Here is a 20,764-nt window from a genome sequence, read left to right as displayed (position 1 = left end):
AAAAAGGAAAGCAGTTATCAGCGAGGTAATGAATACGAGTGTCGTAAGAGCTATTGATGGGTTCTTTCCTCTTTCGTACCTCTGCTCGGCCAAACTCAAAACGCAACGCGTCTTCCACCCTCCTTGCCAGTCAGAGCATCGTCCATCGCATGATTAAGTGAATAAAAGGCGACCTGGTATTTTGCTCCAGTTTTCGAAACCTAGGGTTGTATGTTGCGATTCCAGCGATGTCTGTGGAGCTGTAAAGGGTGGGAGGCTGCCCGAAAACGGCGAAATACGAGGTGTGCAACACGTGGTGAACCATCTGGAAGACATAATAACAGTGCACTCCGCACACTACAAACAGAGGGGCGCTGATCTGACCTGCTACGGCGAACGTTCGGCAGGGAACGGAACCTACGTTGTAGAAACGCATGTGGATACAAGATTTCACGCGCGTACTGGGTACTAATCGAAGGTGTCGGGTGCCCATGTGAGCATGTATGCCTCATGTGCACATGTTGCATTACGTAGGAATGTAATATGGTGGGACGTGAACACCCTACGTACAGGACAACTACAATGTACGAATTTTGCGACTGCTATCGAGTTTTGCTGTCCAACGTTGGGTCTCCAGAAGCTTCCAGCTGTTTTCGAACCCGCCTACCGGCCAGATGGCACCTTCGTTCAGAAGCCGCCTCAACAATCCGCCTGTCAATCAATAGGAGTGGAAAGTAGTGCAGACAAATTGAGAGTGCACTAGAAGTTGAACACGGGCACCAGGGCAGCGCCGCTCTCAGCTGTTGTTTTGGTGGGGATCAAATGGGCTAAAATGGACGGGAGCTACCCACCTACCTGACTTAGCAGTAGTCAATGGTCTCTACACTAATCTGTACTGAGTGCTGTACAGGACATAACGTCACCTCTGTTTCTATCTTTATTAGGTATATGCAGAATCGTAGCTCACTTCCCACAACTGACACATATACTGGCCAATCTCCAACCCCTGCGCTAGGCAGCCTGCCGAGCTGCCCCAGTTCGCCCTGCGCCGCAGCTGCAGGTGGTGGGTCGCCTACGCTAGGCAGGTACGTCCCCAGCCCAGGGGCCAGTTTTCACAGCAGTGTACCAAGCAAGGCACTTGTAGGGAATAGTGTACTTGGTAATCTGCCGGTTTCCACAGGAATGTGAATTTGCTCCTGCATCCCGTCCCGTCCTCTCCGGCGCTCAAACCTCTCCATCTTTACGCAGTACGCAGTTTCTTCCTTTTCTGTCCTCGCAACGCCAGCTGTGTCCCGAATAAGGTGACCAGCTGAAAAGCAGCTTGCAAACCTTAACCTCAAGCGAATCTGCCCGCCACAAGCGACGAAGTCTCGACCAAGTTCCTTCACGCAGGGTTTAGGCGCCCAGCGCCTTGCCTCGAACAGCTGGAGACCTCAGACCACATACTTCTTGACCTCCGGTTTCCTCTTTACCTTTAGAACGGCGTCAACCCGCAATTTTATACCATCCGCAACATGATGTTGTCGCCGTCGAAGAAAAAGCCCGAGGTCGTCGCGGATAGGGTGCTCAAGAGGGCTGAAATCAGCAAGGTACGGCTGTTGCCTCCTTTTAGCAGGGATGGGAAGCTGACGGACGCTCGCTTCTGCCTCAGATGGCCCGAAGGCTCCAAAACCGTCTTGCCCTCGCGCAGTTCAAGACAAAGCATAACCTGGTGAACGAGACACTCGACACAATAGAGCCAAAGTTCGAGCAGGAGATGCGCCGCAGACGCTTGCAGGATGGCGATATCCTGTCCGACTCCTCCTCTAGCGCTTCCGACCTTCCATACCCATCCAGGACGCTGATGAGCTCGCCGCTCAAGGCACCGCTGTTTTCCGATGCCATTGGGTCCAGCAACGGCAGCAGCGGGCACCGGAAGCGTACCTATCTTGCCTCATTCGACGAAACGTTCTCGAGCCCGAGCAAGCGGTTTCGCCAGTCCCCGACAGCGTACAGGTCTTTCTCGACCCATCACCATTTCACTCAATCGTCGCCAATAAAACCGAGGCGCCAGCAACATTTCACTACGTCAACCGGCCCAGATCTGTCTTTCTACTCCGGATCCCGGCAGATCAATGACGTTCTTACCACCAACTACGCTGCCAATTCTGATGATGAGGACGATTTACCAACCCACTCCTTCCAAGCCGGCCATGTGCGAGTATCGCCGCCCCGAACACCGCCTATGCGAAGCCGCAGCCTGGTCAAGAAGCCGAGGGACAAGCAAACAGCGGACGAGTCCAAGACTGAGGAGGGTGCGGATCTTCTCCTATATCTGGCTGCATCTCCCTCCCCTGCGAACCCGCCGAAGAACCGGATGGACCCCCCATCCACGCCGCCACCGAAGAACAAGCTAGCGCTGCCGTCCTCGATGATGACTACCCCCGGCGGGGGGAACCCTTACCCAGCGACTCCTGGCCTCGGTTTCGACTTCGCCGAGTTTTTGCATATGACGCCCAGCCCGGCGCAAAAGCCGTGGAAGACCCCTCTCACAGGAGGCAAGACACCACGCAGCGCGACGAGGAGACGTCTCACTTTCGACGATACTCCCTCATAAGGGGCCGTTCGCCGTCATCCGAAAATTTGCTCCTGTCGGTTATTGTCCAGCTCTTTCCCATCAATGTTCCCATATGGTTGTTCTCATCCCAACCGCAAATGAGGACCGGATTGCTCTCCGATACCTCCTGAAACCGCCTTGCTCGGCAATCAGCAGCTGTTTTCTTTTCAGTCTACTTCCCGCCTAAGTCTACATTCTTGGAAGCATTGGCGTTTCGGTTTCTCGCGGTCACCTTCATGTTTACTTTACCCCACCTCGAGACTGCCTAACAATGTTACAAGACCGCCACCGCCACCATCACCCATTGTCAGCGGACTACACGACGTCATTGAGAACTGCGCATGAGCGAGCAATGACATCGAAGCACGCGAGCCAGGATCGGCACCTTTCCTTTGTTTAGTACGACTACTTTGCTTACTTCAAGTTGCACGAATGGAACCGACAGGCGGGGTCCAGAAATTGAATATCGAGTGTACGATAGATGAGTTGATCGTGAATCTCGAGATCAAGCGGAGGCGGGGTGGAGGGGTTGTTCGTCGGCAGGGACGCAAGAAGATGAGGGGCGCAGGTTTGTTGGATCGCTTGGTCGGGGGATTTGTTGGTTCGAGGAAGCAGGTCTGAGTGCTTGCAGGCCAATCAAAGTGGTTGCTGGGAAACCCCGCGCTGCTGAGACGCGTTTCACGCGACTTTTCGAGTTTGGTTCGCGTTTTGTGGCGTCGCGTGGCAGAAGCCAATCAGATGGCCTTATGATAACCGACGGTGGAGCTGGAGCCGGGGTCGAGCGAGCTGAAGGAGTCGTGACAACAGGAGCTCCTGGTATGAGTGGTGCCAGCGGCGATTGGAAGCTTTAATTAGTATGCATGAATGGATGATTAAAGATTGCAATGTCTTGGATATGCTTGGGTTTGGTTTCTGTTTTTTGCTTGGGTGTCTCGAGTCTCGCGAACAGTGATGAAAAGACAAGACGACAGGGTAGCTTGTCACTTGGATGTGTTCGGGTAATGAGATCCATTTTTGGGAACTTGATTGTATATGGGCCACGGTCATCCGTGAGAATGGACGCATCCTGTAATACCAATCGCAGGCGGAACTTCTAGCTGAGTGCTAGTAGTCAAGCGAGGGACCTGCTGCCCTTCGACACCTTTGCTTCCATCTGCTGTCGACGTTTGTGTACGGTCCATCCCGCATTTCTCCATCGCTTTGCCCTTTATTAACCTTATTGCTGCTCAGGATTGTGGTTCAGCTTGGGCCACTTCGTCTGCCAGGGTGGCATACATGTTTTTGAAGCGATGAAGGCTCTACAGCGTGGAGCACTTCGCATGCAACCAGTCGGTAGATGGTGGCACCAGCCACGCCCACGATGCGAAGCTCAGCAAGGCCGGCCCCCGTCCCCCTCCCTGGAGCCATAACCGGGGAAGGATGAGAGTGAGGACCACCCGAGCGGTGATCCTTCCCCTGTTTCCAATGCCATTCAACAACTCAAAGACATCACATTGCCTTTCCCACACTCCCCGAACTCCCTCCACTCAACCTGAGATCACTCCCCAGCTGACCCTCGCGCCCAAAAGCGACGTTCCTCTCCCTTACAAGCCGTTCCATCCAACCCTGCGTCCCGGCCGCATTCCTGTCCGGCAGCGGCGCACCGTCACCCCTTTTACCATTGATCACCATATCGGTACTACTACCGCCGCCGCCGCCGCCGCCGCCACCACCGTTGCCAGAGCTTACCCACCGCCTCGCAGCACTCCCCGGGCCGACGTCGGGCCCCGGGTCGCCCCAGCCCATGGTGCCCTCGGCCGCGGCCGACGACAGCTCGCTCACGCCGGACGAGTACTTGGAATACGTGGAGTAGCGGGAGGTGAAGGATTCGGTACGGGTGCGTGCTCGTGTCGGAGGAAGTGGGTTGGGTTGCTGCTGCTGCTGATGCTGCTGTTGTTGTTGTTGTTGCTGCGATTGAGACCCTCTCAAGGTGTTGAATCCGACTGCGTCAGCTGTGCTGCTGCTGCTACTGACTCCACCTAGGAACTCGGGACGTTCCAAATCAAACGGATCGGACCGGAATTTATTGCGCTGGTTTGCGGTTGCGGCGGTGGCCACGGAGCGGAGAGAGCCGGCGCTATCGCGACTGGCTCTGTAATTGTAGACGCTGCTGTTGCTGCGGGAGTGGCGGATGTCAGCCACAGAGGCGCCGGTAGGGGCCATTGCGGAGGGTGGGCCGCGGATGGCGTTGCTGTCGCTGAAGGGGTCAGCCGTGTTCAGGGGCGCTGGCTTAGCTGACGTATGAGCGATGGCGTTGGCGTCACTGAAAGGGTTCTCGTGGCCGATGTTGAGGCTCATGCCGCCTGAGAAGTTGTCGGCTGGAGCGGCGCTGGAGCGGCGGTGGGCGATGCTAGCTTGTCGTCGTCGGGCTTCGCGGTCGAGATCCCCGGTATCCATGCTGAGGAGAGTCAGGAAGTCTGGTTGCGAGCTGGACGCCTTCCTCCTCGGCGGAGCACCCTCGCTTTTTTCCCGGGTATCATCGCCGCGCCGAGTGAGCGTCGTGCGCAGGCTCGCCCACCAGTCCTTGAGGCGGCCCTTGGCTGCCCGCCCGGCGCCAATGATGCCCGAACGGGCGCGGCTGTGCGTCGTGGTCGGGCAAATAAACTGCGAGGGGCCCTTGTCAAGGTTCACGGACGGCGCTGTTCGATTCCTGAAATGATCTCGGATCCTTCTGAAGTTGTATCCCAGAGAAGCCTTGACCTTCACTGCCACTGGTGTGGGTCCGATACTCCCGCGGGATATCTCGTAGCCGCCGCCGTGCTTTTCGTCTCGATCAGAGGGCTGCACGACGTCGAGGGGTGTCAAAAGAGTGCTCCTTCTCCTCCTCTTCATCCGGCGCCTCGCCCACCAAATGAAGAAGGCGAGAATGCTAATTGCCACGACACCGCCAATGACGCCACCAGCCACTGCCACGGTGGATTGGACTGCATTGTTGTTTGAGTTGGGGATCGCCGTCGAACCTACATCTGTCGAGGTCGTGCCTGTAGCATCGGCTGCCCGGGTGTCGCTCTGCGTTTGCGGTGACTCTATAGTGCTGAGTAACGGCGTGGCAACTGGGCCTACGGCCAGCTCAGGGGAAGCAGCCTCGGTCGTTGTTGCGGACTCCGGCGAGCTCGTCGGTGTGTCCGTTATCGAGGTTACCACGCTGGTATTAACTTGTCTGCTCTGAGATGCAGGCGCTGGTGAAGGTGACACGTCAGCGGGAGCAGTGGACAAACGCGAGGCGGTGTCGTCTGAGGGGAGAGCGGCAGGAGGCGGTTGTGGTGGGGGTTCGGAAGCCGACGGGCTCTCCGGAGACTGTACCCGCCGCGCCGAACTCGTGGCAATGCTTGTTGTGGCAACTAGAGAAGGGCCCATCTTGCTCGGTGAACTCTGTTCCGTCGCGTCGCCATCCGTACCCGCGGCCGGCGCCGCGGCCAGTCCATCCGTAGGGGTATCCGTAGGGGTCGTCGCTGTCGTACTGGACGAACTAACTGCCGTGGTCACCGCAGTGACGCTGCTCGCGCTCGCGCTGCTCCTTGAACCCGCAGAGGCTGCCGCAACCCTGGGCACTGCCGTACATCGCCGTCCATTGATGGTGGTGCGGAAGGCTCCTGATGGTAGTCCGCTCGACGCCATCCTCCGATGACAAATCTCTCCTCGTTGAACCAGATGTGCGGAGCCAGCCGCCCCAGATGAACAGAAAGGGACTGAGAATGTGTAGAAAAGAATATTTACAAACACAAAGGGGTACAGTAGAAGTGAATACGGAGGCCGTGGCGGCCGCCTCAGCTCATTGGGAAACCATCAAGATTTCACCTAGCAATACAAAAAGTAAAGAGGAATGGAAACTCCCTGTCGAAGGGGAAGATGAGCAGGAAGAGCCCAAGGAAGGTTGGAACCAAGGCACCTCTGGTATGGCAGTCGATGATGGGAGAGCGGAAGGATGAAACGAGCAGCTGAGAGATTGGCGGGCCATGTGGCAGTAACTTGGCGACGACCACGGCCATAGTTAGTCGACGCTCAGGACCGAGTGAAGCTACACAGAATGGCAGCCTGAGCGTCGAGTGCAAGCATTGAAGCTGCAACGGCGTGGCATGCCTGAACAGGCGACTCCTGACGTGCACGAGTACGGTTTGGAGGCTAAGTCGTTTGTTTGATGGGCCGAAGCAGAAGCCATTGAGAGACTGTCATTGGTCAGCTGGGCTCAGGAACACGCGATATCCGAGCCGATATCCGCAGAGAATCCCATCCCGGTGGTTGCGGCTCTTTTGTTAGGGGTCGTTGCAAGGCCCCCCATTCGTGATGGGTTAATCCCTGTCCTGCGACGCTTCTGATGCAGACGGGTTGCGGGTGCGCGGAGGCGATCCCTTGACGGGGCCCCCGCCAGCCCTGCTTCCTCAACACGCCGCTGTTTGAGCATGGCTACTGTGCGTTACGGCTCTCCGAGTGTTGACGATGGGACGAACCGCGAACGTTTGAAACGATTGAAAAAAAATGAAACAGGTGGTTAGTCATCCCAACGCCCGCCACTCTCACCCGAATAATTGTCGTTTTGCTTTCTCCCGGAGGAAAGAAACCTCCCAAAGCAGAAAGGTGTCTTAGGTTAGATTCCAATTTGAGCGACGCAAGTCCACAAAACCGCATAGTCACTACTAAAATGTCACCTAGAATGCCACGCAGGTCCCATACTGTTTGCGCACACTGTATGTACCGTCATTTCCGGCACCCGACCTTACACCAGTTCTTAGGTGACCTGACCAAACCCCTTATACTTGAGCTGACCAAACCCCCTGTTAAGCGAGCTTAAGCGAGCTCGCTTAAGCTAACCTGACCAATATCCTAAAAAATAGAGAATTAATTCTAAATTAATTCTAAATTAATTTTATTATAAGTTATACAATCTTACCTAATATATAATTTACTAAGTTTTTAAAGCTTTATTTTAGAACTAATTTTAAATACTTTCTAAATTAAATTTAATTTAGTTCTAAAGTAATTCTAAATCGATTCTAAACTAGTTTTAAACTAGTTTTAAAAGGCTCTTTAAATATATTAATTTTAAAAGTAATAAAATCTAATAATTAATCTTTATAATTTTATTAAATCGATTTAGAATTCATTATAAAGTGTTTAATTATATTCTTTTAGAATTGTGGGGAGGGATAAAGTTGACCTGACCAGTCTAAAAAATTTGAAGTTTTGGTCTGGTCAGGTCAGCTTAAGCGAGCTCGCTTAACAGGGGGTTTGGTCAGCTCAAGTACAAGGGGTTTGGTCAGGTCACCTATATACACACCTTACACTGATAAGGTAACTTACCTCGTGGGAGAACTCCAACAGAGATGACCATAGAAAGACATTAGGTCGGTTCACAATTTTAAGGATTACAACAGTGCTAGCCTCTACGGACGTAGTGTGTTTTACTATCCTGCGTGCAGATTGCTCGCTTGCAAGAGAGCTTTACTCTAGAAGGTAGGGAGGTGGAAAGATACCCTAGTGTATTTACGTTGCCGTCAGGTTAGGTTTTGGAAGTAACTACGTTACAAATAGGCGGGCAGCTAGTGTAGGCGGAGAGAAGCAGGGGTCTGACAGCCCGACAGTCACCCACACTCGGGTAGGTTGCAACTGCTGTGGGCATACTCTGTAGACTTCGGCTTAGTATTCCTCGAACAGCAGGATCACTGTCGCCTCGGCGGCGAAGCATATGCGTGAGCGCTCCTCGAGCGCTTTTCGTTCAACCAGCAGGAAGCAATCTGCCTGTGTTTCGAAGGCACAGATACCCGCAGCAGAGTCTCATTCCGCGATGCCCAAGCCTCGACCGGACGCCGAAAGTAGTTAACCCCGTGCCGGGTTCCAAGGATGCAAGACGGAGTGCACGGCCCATAACCCGTGGCATCCACGCACCTCATGCAATGCCAACGAATGTTGCTGCCCCGCTCCGCTCGCATCCCGCTCGCCTGGTTCCCTTCCGCCTCCCGCTTTCACGACGACCGGCAGCTCGACTTGTTGACGATTCTGCTGTCCGCCCTTCTTCCCCCGCGACAACTGGTGTCGAGCGTAGCGGCAGCCGTGGCAGAACCGCTTGGCTCTGGCCCAATTCAGGACACATCCACATCACCGCCAATTCCACGCCTCAGCAACGCTTTAAGGGGCACATCGACCATCAGCCGTTGTCCGCTGTCTCGCATCTCCGCACTGCGAGCACGGTCGCTCAGTATTCGAAACAAGGACCAAGTGACCGCTTCAACCTGACTGGTGCTTTCGCACCCCAGCATCTAAGAAGAGCGACATGTTCAGCAATATCTCGTTTTTGCGTAAGTGAAACGTTCACTTCTCAACCACCGTTTTCTGGGCATCGACTTCGCCGCGTCTTGACTGTGTGGGCCTGATTTGGCCTGGGGTTCGACTTCCCTCGCCAAAGACCTCGCTCACCACCAGCATTGCACCTACCACAAGACGCCCCACCATCATCATACAAGTGAATTGCCCATATTCCTTACCCTCCTTCGCTTGCTGAGGGCCGGCACCCCACCACTCCCCCCCTTCCTCCCCTTTTCTTCCGTCAGCTCCAATTTTTCATTTTTGCCTCTCATCCGATTTAACTCAAGTCCCTCTCTCCGCCCTCACCAAACACTCACTGCATCATGGGCTTGAATGTTTCTGAATGCGGGTCTTGGCAAGAGTCCTCGATGCCGACCGGGACCGAGGCAGTGATCATCTATAGCTATATTCAGATATCCGTACTCTAACATGGCTGTCTAGTCCATCAGACGGGACTGTCAAGGGGGGAACCACCCAAGGATGTCCCGCCGCCAACGCCCATCAACTTCCCTCGATGTTACCCACAAGTTCCAGACAAGGATGCTTCTGATGCCCAAGATCGGGCCTCGATGAAGCCGGACAAGCCGCTCACTTCGCTGCTGCAGAGCATTGTCCGCCCGACCGAGGTCTCGATCTCGCACTTCGAAGCTCTCGGGCTGCACGTGGTTCCGGATGCCACTCCGGCCCAGCTCCTCCCGGACCCGGCCTTCATTCCCGACTTTGAGGCTTGGCACGCTCTGTCTCCCGAGGAGGTCCATGCCATCAATGAGAGCACTCGGAAACGGCTGAACTCGGGCAATCTGTCACCTGGTTGCCAAACCTACCTGGATAGAAGACGGGAGCTTCTCATTCCCAACGAGATGGCTTACCGGACAGTCCGCAGAATTCCTCCTCCCAAGGGCCAGCAGCAAGCCCGACTTGGGAACGCTTACGAGTTCTACCGTTATCTGGATTTGTTCTCAGCCTTCTGGGATGACACCTCAAGGCCCCAGGGGGCAAGAACCACAGCCGACCAGGCGGGAGAGAGCAACGGTGAAGGCCAGACGCCGACTGCCGAGCGTGACAAGGCTACCGAGGATGATACCAACGCTGCCGCTTTCTTCCGTACCGGTGCTGGCCACCAGATGCCGGTGGACTACCGCCAGAGCATCGTCACGGCCTTCTTGAAAATGGTGGCGTACGACTTCACGTGCAACGTGTCGGCACCGCGCGTCGAGCCGCGTCTCTACATCACTTCCAAGCCACCCACGGGCTCGCCACGCAGCTCCTACTTTTCTTCGGGCTGCACCTTCATCTTCCGGAGCCCAAACACTCGCGAAGCCGCCCGGGCCGGCATCGTCGAAGGGCCGATCGCGGCCGTGAGCGTCAGGCACACGACCTCTTTCCCACCACCGGATCCCACAGCGCCGGCGTCGAAGGCGGACCGCGACTCGATCTTGGACCTCGGCCGGGAAGTAGTGGCCGGTTTGATCACGGCTCAGCACCGCGCCCGCGAAGGCCGCACCGAGAAGCGCATCGGAGAGAACGCGTGGTGGTGCACCAAGCCGCGCTGGGGCGGCGGCCCCGGCGGACCTATCGGACGCGAGATTGAGATGCTCTCTGGCGCGGACGAGACAATCGGCGACAAGGACGCTCCGCCGCCGGAGGGCGGTCTGTCACCCTCCTCCTCGAAGGAAAGTGGGGCCATGTCCCTCCCGCAAAGACCCTTCTCGCGGCCCCCCGGAGGCGGCCTCCCCTTTCCCACAGGCAACAGCAGCATTCCCGCCAGCGGCGGATCCTGCAAAGGCGCTAAGCGTCTCAAGAAATCGGGCAACCTCCCCATGTATGACAATTACCGCATGGTGCGCCCGCCAGCGTCCACCTGGGACAAGCGGACGCGGTACGAAGCTATCGGCCGGGCGAAGGGCGTCGACTACGACGACATCTTTGTGGTAAGCGCGCTCCTGCACCACATCAGCATCGTGCGGCTGCGCGTGCCGGACCGGCTGCTTGCTGTCCTGGAGGGGGAGGTCGACGATGATTCCAAGAGTGGGAAGAGGAGTTGGGGCAAGCTTGAGGTGTGGAGGAGCCCGTGGTTCGATCTCTTCAAGGCAGAGGAGCGGGTACAGGCCATGCAGATCATCTGGAGCATGCTGGCCTGGATGATGCGGGAGCAGCCCCCTAAGGCCAAAGAGGGTGGTGCCGCGGAGGCCACGGCGCAGCAGGGTCGGTCGGATGTAAAGATGACGGGGGCATAGCTAGCCCCTCGCTGTCGACGGAGAGAATGGCTGGGACGAATCGCTTGCTGGTAACTACCGAAGGAAGAGTTCTCTACGTAGAGGGCGGGCGGCCTAGCTCGCACAGCACCCTAGGAAGGGTTTGTCATACCATTGCACTAAACTCCCGTGTGTGATGGAGGGGATTATGAGCAAATAACCATAGTGAACGAAGTCTGAAAGACACGGTTTTGAAAGGTTGATATTTTCCCGGTCCGCCTTTCGAACCTTGCGTCCCGCATGTATGTATGTACATACATACAAGTCCCTGGTGGTTAGTTATACTCCGTACTACGCACGCAGTTCGTGAGTGGCTGCCGAGTTGATTTAGTAGCCCCACTGCGAAGATCCTCGAGCTGCCATCCAATGGGATGCTGTCGCTGATGCCCTGGGCTTTCTGTTTTTAGATGCATTACGGAGAACGACTAACTAGTAGGGAATGCTGGCGTGGCTGCTACGACGTCCTGGTTCCTTTGCAGGGCATCCATTATCCGTACTGTTACTGGTAATCCGTATTCGGAACACCACACACAAGCAAAGTGCATCCAATGCGATAAAGTCGATCAGGTTCGTCAACCTCTCATCTGCGCCATCGCGGTCTCCGACGGCTAGAGAACATGACAGCAGTTTTCCGTTTTCTGGGCGGCGATGCCGAACCTCGGTTCTCCTGGACGGATTGAACGAGTGTGGTGTTGCCGCGGGGCTGAGTGGCCCATGACATGAACCCGGCAGCATCATTTTCACCCTACAATAGGGTCCAAGCAGTCCTGGCCATTTTTTCTGGCCTCGCAGTGTTTCAAATCCGGCTGTCTGCTCGCCGTGTCGACAAATTCGAATGGACGGAGAATCCCGGCCGCCTGAGGCGACCTCTCAACACCAAACGCATCCTAGGGGGTGGGAAGATCTCTCTGCGTGCTGCCCATAGTTACACTATAGATAGTGGTGAATCCCTACTGCGTACAGTACATACTGTACATGCACACATACAATGTAGCCTCCACAGTACCCCGGGCTAGCTGATAAAGAAACCGGATATTTCGGCGTGTTGGAAAACTATCAGCTTCGTCTGCGTGCCACAGCCCATACAAGAGAGCGAGGGTTCGGCGATAAAGATCACGAATTGAACCATGCCCCCCCGATCCCTGGCAATGAGAAAGAGCTGAAAGTTTCGACGATCTCCAGCGCCCCGGGCCACATGGCTTGGCGTGGCCCTGACCCCACCGTATGGCATCCAATCGTTGGACATGCTGTTTCGTCGACCCCACCCGAGCCAAGCGCCTGACGTCCCATCTCCGGTGCAAACCAACCTGGATCGAAGCTGAAGTTTTCGCCTCGGACCAAAGACCCACGCAGCGGGAACAGCCTACATAATAAGGTACATACAAGTGTGCTCTCTACGCTGCGTTACAAATTACACCGCGCAACGTACACTACCAACCTTTCCTGACCTACAACTACCTACGCAACGCTCTGTACATACTAAACCCGCGAGTTATACCACACTATCACGCTAGGCAGTGTGCACGCACACAATACACCACCAGGTACGTACCGATGCATGAGTACGGATATACAGCGCCTTTTTTGCTGGCTGAACATTCATTCTTGACCTTTTCCCTCTCTGCCGGGTTCATGTCCGCTTTTCCGCAGTGTCTCGGTGACTTCCATCCGCAGATGATCTTTTGACAGCTTCTCCTTCTTTGCATCTTCTCTGCCTCGTGTATCGTCGTGCTCATCGACGACGCCCTCTAGTTAGACTTGCCATCGAATCCCACAAACGGCCCCGCTCGAAGTCCGATTCCGACCTGGCTTCCACACCCAACCGCGCTGCTCCCGATTCCGTTACCGGCTCTGCAAGCCCACCAACCGCCAACGCGTGTCCCTAGATAAACAACCACTCTGTCCGAGTCCGAGTTATCGTTGTCGAGACGGTTCGTCGCCTTCTCCCTCTGCCGCTCGACGCTCGACGCTCGACGCTCGTTCACACTCCGCGAGGCCGTTAGCGGCCGCTCGCTCGACCGACCGACCGACCGACCGACCGAGATCCCTCTCCTCGCTTCGAACCCAGATCTACCGCTGACTTATCCGTGCTGATATGTCTGGATACCCTGGGGCGGGCTACAACGCTGGTGGATACGCCCAGCCACCGCCGCCGGCGCCGCAGCATCAGCAGCAGCACCCCGGTTACTATCCGTACGCCTGGACATCCTCCCCCATTCCTGCTGCGTTAAGGGATTGCTAACTAATCTGCTCGTCCCCAAGACCCCAAAACTACGGTTATCAACAGCCCCATCCACCCCCAGGACCCGGATACGGCGGCTACCCACAGCCGGGCCCGGCCTACGGTGGCTACCCCCAGGTTCGTCTGGCGTTATCTTGAAACTTTGAACGCGGCCAACTGAGTCCCCCCCCCCCCTTTCCCCCCTCGTTTAGCCGCCGCCCCAGCCATATCAGCAACCTCCGCCGCCGGCTTCCAATAACTACGGGAGACCTCGTGAGCAATGACCTTGCCCATGTACGACTTGGTACGCACACTAACGAGGTTCAGCCATGCCCACGGTGACCTCGAATTCATACGTCCACGGCAACCCCAATGCTCCGCCGCCGCCGCCCCCGACGACCCAGCACTATGGGAACCATCAGCAATATGCTTTCCAATACTCCCAGTGTACGGGGCGCCGGAAAGCCCTGCTGATTGGCATCAACTACTTTAACCAACGCGGTCAGCTCAGGGGGTGCATCAACGATGTGAGGAACATGTCGGCCTACCTCGTCGAGAACTGCGGCTACAAGCGCGAGGACATGGTCATCCTCACCGATGACCAGCAGAACCCCATGAGCCAGCCGACGAAGCAGAACATTCTCCGAGCCATGCACTGGCTGGTCAAGGACGCTCGGCCAAACGATTCCCTCTTCTTCCACTACTCTGGTGAGTATCATGGTTCCCATCTCGGCGAGGGCAAGATTCCTGACGGTAGTCCTCAGGCCACGGCGGGCAGACAAAAGATCTTGACGGCGACGAGGAGGACGGGTACGACGAGGTCATTTACCCCGTCGACTTCCGGCAGATGGGACACATCACCGACGACGAGATGCACCGCATCATGGTGCGCCCCTTGCAGGCAGGCGTTCGACTCACGGCCATCTTTGACTCGTGCCACTCTGGCACGGCACTCGACCTGCCATACGTCTACTCGACCCAGGGTATCCTCAAGGCGCCCAACATGGCCAAGGAGGCCGGTCAGGGCCTGCTGGGCGCGGTGTCGGCCTATAGCCGTGGCGACCTCGGGGGCGTGGCCAGCAACATTGTGGGCTTCTTCAAGAAGGCCAGCAACAGCGAGGACGCCTACAACAGGACAATGGCATACAAGACGTCGCCGGCGGATGTGATCATGTTTTCCGGGAGCAAGGATGACCAAACCTCGTTCGTGCCACCCTTCTTTCCTTCCTTGGCATTCTTCCGTAGCGTTGATAGCAGGTTGCTGACACTTGCTTTTCTAAAAGGGCCGACGCCACCATCGCTTCCCAGGCAACTGGCGCCATGTCCTGGGCCTTTATTACCGCGCTCAAGAAGAACCCGCAACAGAGCTACGTCCAGCTGCTCAACAGTATCCGCGACGAACTGCAGACCCGCTACACCCAGAAACCTCAGCTTTCGTGCAGTCATCCGCTCGGTAGGTTTTTTTTTTTTTTGGCTCTATAGAACCAACCAACCAACCCCTTTACCCACCCGTTTTGCGACTTATCAGGCTGACACGGTTGGTGTCTTGGGCGCCTTTCATGGACGAGTAGACACCAATGTGCTCTTTGTGATGTGATTGATTGGCGGAAATTGCTTGATTGATGGGCGGATAGTGCAGATAGTGTTGGTATCCACCAATTACCGGTTTACCTGTTACTATTGTTGTTGCCCCGGCTTCTTTCACCTTGGACTTGCTTTGGTTTTATTGGCCTGGTCCGGGAGTCGCGGAAAAGGGACCACCGTTTATTCTCGAGCAGGAGGAGGACGGGCTTTGGATTGGACAGGGTTTGAGCATATCAAGGAGGGCTGCGGTACGAATGATACGAATTTCTTTTTGTTGTTTTTTTGTTGTTATTGGGGGGAGAGGAGAAGAGGGGACCTTCCTCGCCAGAACACTCTCGTTGTGTTGGAAAGTTTGAAAGGGTGGATGGGTGGGTACGTGCTATTTAATATTCCCGATAGAGCTGGCTGGCGTGGCTCACTGGCTCAGTGGCACACGGGAGGTTCAATGACTTCATGCTGGAGTGCGAGCTTCTCAACGCCTTTGATTGCTTGGGAAGTTGTATGCCCCAGGACAATGCGCTCAGCCCCCTTCCCCCGGGTACAACGACGGCTCCATACTTGCCGTAATCAATCGCTGCTTTCGTATGTATGCGAGGAGCTACATGCTGGCAAGCACCCGGACTATAAGCAGTACGGAGTACCAATAAACAACTCGATTCAGTCTTGAATGCCGACAATTGTGCTCCCCTGCCCACGCCTTTGTCCAACCTTGTTGACACCCAGTTATCCTCCAGCCGGTCTATTGTGCGAATTAAAAAAAAACTGACCAACACCCCAACCCACATAACAAGCGCGGATACACCCAAGACGCCAATATGGTTTGATTCCCCCACCCCTCCTCTTTTCCCCCCTTCCCGAAAACACCGCTCCGCGACCCAACCGCGACAGGTATGTTAAGACAAGATGACACAATCGAGGTGAGACAAGCTCGGCCATCCCCTTTGCGAGATAGACAGGCGGAGTAGTACCCAAACAACCACACAACGCTGCACCGGACGCCAGACCCCTGATGAGCACACTTAACCCGACAACACCAAGCAAGGCCAAGTCAAGAAGAAAGACAGCTTTCCGAACAGGAAACAAACTTCCAACAGAAAACAGACTCAGCAGCCCACTTCGCCGCCTTTCTTATCCTTCCCCCACCTGGATTGTCCCCTCCGGTCGTGCCCGGACACGCCGGCCGCAGAACCAGTCGACGTCTTCCGCGCCGCGACCTCCGCGCGCCACTGATTCCGCATGACGCGGATCCGCTCTTCGCGCTGCATGCCGTCGTAGCACTCGGCCAGCCGCTGCCGTACCTGGTCGTGCTTGGCCCAGGCGCGGGCGCCGACCTGCATGCGCACGATGCAGCGCACCGCGTTGAGGGCAAGGCGCAGACTCGTGCGGGGTGTCCGTCGTCTCCTCTCGCAGGTTCCCTCCGCTCCGTCTTCGAGGAGGAGGAGGGGCGGCTGTTGTTTTCGGTCGGCGAGGGGGGAATGTTCGCGCCGCGCGGAAGCTGGTTTGATCTCGGCGCGGATACGGTTGATGATTGCTAGGTCGGCTTTGTTGCTGTTGGCGGAGACGAAAAAAAGTGTTAGTGGTATGTCCTCGGTAGCAGTTCGTGAAGGATAAAAGCGGGGGTTAAAGGACATACCATGCGTCGCGGACCTGAACCTGCATCATCAGGTACTGCTTCGCGTAGGCCGCGTCGCTGCGCAGCTTGGCCTCGCGGTCCCAGCATGCCTTGAGCCACTCCATCTGCATCACCATGCCGCGGATCTCCTTTTCGTGTCTTCTCTCGGCGGCTTCGGCGGCCCGGATGATAGCATCGGTGTCGACGCCGTTCTTGCCCGAGTCGGAGGCACGGATGAGGGCACGCTCCTGGTTGGCGGCGACCGCTGCCGACGCCGCTTCGGCCACAGCTTTGTCCTTCTCCGCCTTGAGCTTCTTGAAGTTCCTGTGCAGCTTCTCGGCGCTGGCTCTGTATGCGGCTCTCTCGCTGCGTGCTCGCTCCAGCTTCTTCCGAAGCGACGTCTCGACACCCACGAGCTCCTCGAGCGCCTCGCGGTGTTCGCGCAGCTCGCGGTCAAGCTTGTCAGCGGTCAGCTGAGACTCGCGCAGCATCTTGTGCAAATCCCGGCGCTCCTCGAGCGACATTTCGCTAAGACTGCTGTTCATACTATTGTTCCGCTGGTCGCGCACGGCAGCCGCTAGCTCATCTCGCTCTCGTTTGTATTTCTCGAGCTTTTGCTTGTACTTCTTTAGAGTCTCCTCATGCGCCGCAGCGGACTCTTCAGCGGCAGCCTGGGCGTCCTCGAGAGCTTGCTCGAGAACCAACTTTTCATCCTCAAACTCGTCCATGTACTTCTGAAGTTCTCGTGCGGATGCGGATGCTTTCCGTTCGGCCTCGCGCAGCGACCTCTTCAGCTCGTGCACCGACTGGTTCGCGGCGGAGAGCTGATGGCGTAGCTCGGAGACCTCGGCCTTTTGCGCGGAGCCTTCGTGAGAGGACGGGGAGTCGCTGGTGGCGAAGCGGGTCACGGTAGCTTCATGGACCTTGCGCTCGAGGTCCGCGATTTGCCGTTTAAGGGATCTGATGGTCTCCTTCTGGGAAGCATCGTGCTTCAGCTGCTCGATTTCCTTTTTCCTCGCAGCCGAGAGCTCACGGTGAAGTAGCGAGAGCTCGCTATTGCCTTCGTTTGCTTGAGAGTACTGGGTCGCGGCTAGCTTCGTCTCGTACTCCTGAACGCGACGCTCGAGCTCGCGGATGGTCCTTCGGAGAGATACAAGCTCGGTGTTATCCGATGTCTGCCTCAGCTGCGCTTGGAGCTCGCGGACCTCGTCGTTCAGGCGATCCTCCTCGGCCGCAGCCTTCTCGATTTCCTTCTCAAGAGCTTCCTCTACCTCCCGTCGCCTCTCGGCCAGGGCCTTGTTCTCTTCCTTAAGCCGGCGCAGTTCGGCCTCCAACTTGGTCTTGGCCACACGCAGGTCGATCCGCTCTTGGTCTCGCTTGGACGTGTTCTCGCCATGCGCGTGGAGCCGGCCAAGTTCCGCTTCGAGTTCGTTGCGCTCGGCCTTGGTCTCCTCAAGGGAGGCCCGAACAGAGCGAAGCTCGGCATCCAGGCTTGAGGTGCGATCCTGCAGCATTCGGTGTTCCTCGGTCAGCTTTGTGACCTTCTCGGTAGCCTCGGCAAGCTGCGATCGGAGGCGGGTCACGCTCTCGTTCGTCCGCTTGGCGGACTCTTGAGAGGCGGCCGATGAAGCCCGAGCCGAATCTGCCGTGGCATTGAGAGAAGCGAGCTGTTGTTTGAGTTGGTCGCACTCTTGTCGTGCCCGGTCGAGCTCGGAACGGGCCTTCTCTGACTCCTCGTCGATGGTGGCCTGCAAGATCTCAATCTCGTCTTCGAGTGCTTCCACCTTCTCCCTCTGAGCCTCGTAATCCAGCCGGGATTGGCGAAGTTCGTCCTTCACGGCTGACAGCTCGTTCCGGAGATCCTCCAACATGTCTTGCCTAGAGCTCAGGTCCTGTTGGAGTCGGTCGATCTGGGCCTGCAAGATCGACTCATCCTTCTTATGCCGTTCTGCCTCGCTCTTGAGGGCTTCTTGGAGCTTTGCCTCTTTGCTCGACAAGGCGCCCTCGGCATCCCGCAGCTTGTCGATTGTCCGCTGGAGGCCGGCGGCTCGTTCCTCGGCACGGTCCCGTTCGGCCTCGAGATTGTGACGCTCGGCCTCCCACTTTTCGCTGTCGTTATCGTAGAGATTATCCTTCTCGCGACACTCGGCTTGCAGATCCGAAATCTCGTCGTTCAGTCGGTCAATCTCACTGCGGAACTGGTTGCGGATATCCTGCTCAATACTCAAGGCATGCTGGCGTTCTTGTTCCAGGCTCTCCTCGAGCTCGGCGACTGTCTGCTTGAGTCTGGAAACCTCCCGCTGCAGAGAGGTCGACTCGCTGGTCAGGGCGTCATGGCGGGTCTGAAGGAGCGCCTTCTCATCATTCCGCATGCGGAGGTCAGCCTGCGCTTGCTCGAGCTTGGATTCCAGCGTCAAGCGGATGTGCTCGGCCGAGTCGCGCTCTTGCCTCGCCTCCTTGAGCTGACGCTTCGTCTCCTCCAACTCCCTTTGCCAAGACCCCTGCTCGTCGTCCAGTCTAGCTTCTAGAGCAAGCCGAATGCGCTCCGAAGAGTCGCGTTCCTCGCGGGCCTCTCTGAGCTTGATCCTCAAGCCCTCCATCTCCTTTTGTTGCGCGGAACGCTCTTCCTCCAGGGACAAGCATTCCTGGCGAGCCTTATCGACCTCGGATTGCAGACGCGCAACCCTCTCCTCGACTTGGCGGGAGAGGCCCTTGGTGACGAGTGACTTGTTGGCCATTTCCTCTTGTAGTTCCTCCAGATCTGCCTCGGCACGGTCCTTCTGTGATATCGCGTCCTGGAGCTTCTCTCTCATATCCTCCATTTGCTGCTCAAAACGCCGCACGCTGGTTTCCAGGTCCTCAATTGTTTCCCTTGCCTCGCGGAGACGGTCCCCATCCTGAGCCTTTTCCTCCAGCTCCAGCATACGCCGTTGCGTATCTTTCAGCCGCTCTTCGGCATCGTCGACTTTCTCCCTGAGTTCCTCTATCTCATCTTCGTGTTGGGTGATCAAGTCGTCTTTGCGCCGAAGGTCCGCCTCGAGGTCGCCAATCTCGTCTTGGAGTCTCTCCACCTTGTCCTCGTCATTCTCCCGTTCCTCCAGCTGGCGGTTCAGGTCGTCTATTTCCGCGTCCTTCTCCTCGAGCTGCTGCCGTAACCGCTCAAGCTCGGCTCGCTGTTCTTCGTCGGCATACTTCCGCTTGGCCTTTTCCTGCATCTCGAGGATCTGATTTCGGTAATTCTCGAGGTCTTTCTCGGCCGAGGTAAGGTGCTTCTTGTATCGCTGAAGTTCGCGCTGCATGGTCACCTTGTCTACTTTGAGCTCGGTGTTCTCCTTGAGGGCGGCCTCGCTGAAACCTGGGCCGGCTTTCCGCAGCGCTTCTTCCAGGAAGTGAATCTTGAGCTTCAGACCAAAGTTTTCCTTCTCAATCTTGTCGATGACGTTCTCTTGCTCCCGCAGCGAAAGCTGGTTCCCGTCTTCCAAAGGGCCCTTGCCCTCTCGCCTCTTCATGACCAGCGGAGTGGACGCGGCGCTACTGCTGTCCACCTCGGGGAGAGGCGTATTGTCCAAGAAAGACGAAGTGTTGCGGGAGGCGCCGTACATGCTGGTCTCGCCTGCGGGCATGGGGGTCATGGACTCGTCGATCCTGGCGAGGAAGCCCGGCGTGGCTCGGCCGTTCTCTTTGCCAACGCCATATCGCCGGGCGCTATTCCTAGTCGCAGATTTGAGCAGAGGTGTGAATTCGGGGCCGCCCAGGCCAGCGGGCAGGTTCCGACGATCGTTAAACGGGGCGCGAGTCCCGCGCGGGGTGCGGAGGGTCGGTCGGGAGCCATTGCGGAGCTGTTGGAGGAGATTCGCGTCTTTTGATGGCGACTGAAAGGATAATTCTTGAGAAATGTCAAAATCGGGTTGGCGACTGAGATACGTCGCGTCGCCCACGTGGGTGCGCGGCGTGTCAAGACCGTCGACGCCTGGTTGCACCATCGCGGATCAGGCGTCGCGGGACGCGTGAAGATCAAGAACTGGTAAGTTGGCCTCTCCAAGCTGCAGCAATAATCCGCCGCTGGCGCAGCCTAGAAAATTCAACACAAGCCGCAATGCTCTTGGGTACTGTTGGGCAAAGATGTTAGAAAATCGAGGGCGAAATAGGTGGGGAAGTCGCGTCTGGACGGAATGAGA

The 20,764-nt window shown here is 56.7% G+C and overlaps 5 protein-coding genes across 5 annotated transcripts; 3 read left to right on the top strand and 2 right to left on the bottom strand.

Moving 5' to 3' along the window:
- The first annotated feature begins 1,330 nt into the window (after positions 1–1,330).
- P884DRAFT_106184 (uncharacterized protein) lies at positions 1,331–2,916 on the top strand. The gene is made up of 2 exons (XM_069437048.1): positions 1,331–1,568; positions 1,631–2,916. Exons 1-2 carry the CDS (start codon positions 1,494–1,496, stop codon positions 2,573–2,575), a joined length of 1,020 nt encoding a protein of 339 aa, XP_069299636.1. The 5' UTR covers positions 1,331–1,493; the 3' UTR covers positions 2,576–2,916.
- Positions 2,917–4,063: 1,147 nt separating this feature from the next.
- Positions 4,064–6,677, bottom strand: P884DRAFT_238821 (uncharacterized protein; the record flags this gene model as incomplete). Its single annotated transcript, XM_069440105.1, has 2 exons — positions 4,308–6,677; positions 4,064–4,226 (listed from the first exon to the last, which is right to left on the bottom strand). The coding sequence occupies exons 1-2, from the start codon at positions 6,230–6,232 to the stop codon at positions 4,064–4,066; spliced, it is 2,088 nt and encodes a 695-aa protein (XP_069299635.1). The 5' UTR covers positions 6,233–6,677.
- Positions 6,678–8,532: 1,855 nt separating this feature from the next.
- Positions 8,533–11,433, top strand: P884DRAFT_256700 (uncharacterized protein). The gene is made up of 2 exons (XM_069441079.1): positions 8,533–8,907; positions 9,356–11,433. The coding sequence occupies exons 1-2, from the start codon at positions 8,883–8,885 to the stop codon at positions 11,149–11,151; spliced, it is 1,821 nt and encodes a 606-aa protein (XP_069299634.1). The 5' UTR covers positions 8,533–8,882; the 3' UTR covers positions 11,152–11,433.
- A 1,831-nt stretch (positions 11,434–13,264) lies between these two features.
- Positions 13,265–14,987, top strand: P884DRAFT_297820 (caspase domain-containing protein; the record flags this gene model as incomplete). The annotated part of the gene is made up of 7 exons (XM_069444549.1): positions 13,265–13,362; positions 13,432–13,528; positions 13,603–13,663; positions 13,718–14,098; positions 14,155–14,593; positions 14,674–14,843; positions 14,962–14,987. The coding sequence occupies 7 exons, from the start codon at positions 13,265–13,267 to the stop codon at positions 14,985–14,987; spliced, it is 1,272 nt and encodes a 423-aa protein (XP_069299633.1).
- A 796-nt stretch (positions 14,988–15,783) lies between these two features.
- Positions 15,784–20,569, bottom strand: P884DRAFT_283379 (uncharacterized protein; the record flags this gene model as incomplete). Its single annotated transcript, XM_069443657.1, has 23 exons — positions 15,784–16,522; positions 16,608–16,934; positions 16,986–17,707; positions 17,741–17,761; positions 17,792–17,827; positions 17,858–17,893; positions 17,936–18,022; positions 18,056–18,091; positions 18,128–18,139; positions 18,170–18,334; positions 18,371–18,385; positions 18,425–18,542; positions 18,582–18,695; positions 18,732–18,820; positions 18,860–18,872; positions 18,903–19,034; positions 19,071–19,213; positions 19,250–19,329; positions 19,360–19,392; positions 19,423–19,621; positions 19,658–19,858; positions 19,892–19,965; positions 19,996–20,569. 23 exons carry the CDS (start codon positions 20,567–20,569, stop codon positions 16,078–16,080), a joined length of 3,672 nt encoding a protein of 1,223 aa, XP_069299632.1. The 3' UTR covers positions 15,784–16,077.
- Between the last annotated feature and the right edge of the window lie 195 nt (positions 20,570–20,764).

This window comes from Thermothelomyces heterothallicus (genome assembly GCF_042370625.1).
Source record: "Thermothelomyces heterothallicus CBS 202.75 unplaced genomic scaffold P884_scaffold_5, whole genome shotgun sequence".
In the NCBI taxonomy this organism is placed as follows: Eukaryota; Fungi; Ascomycota; class Sordariomycetes; order Sordariales; family Chaetomiaceae; genus Thermothelomyces; species Thermothelomyces heterothallicus.
The sequence above is the reverse complement of the archived record's forward strand: the minus strand, read 5'-3'. Positions and strand labels throughout refer to the sequence as shown.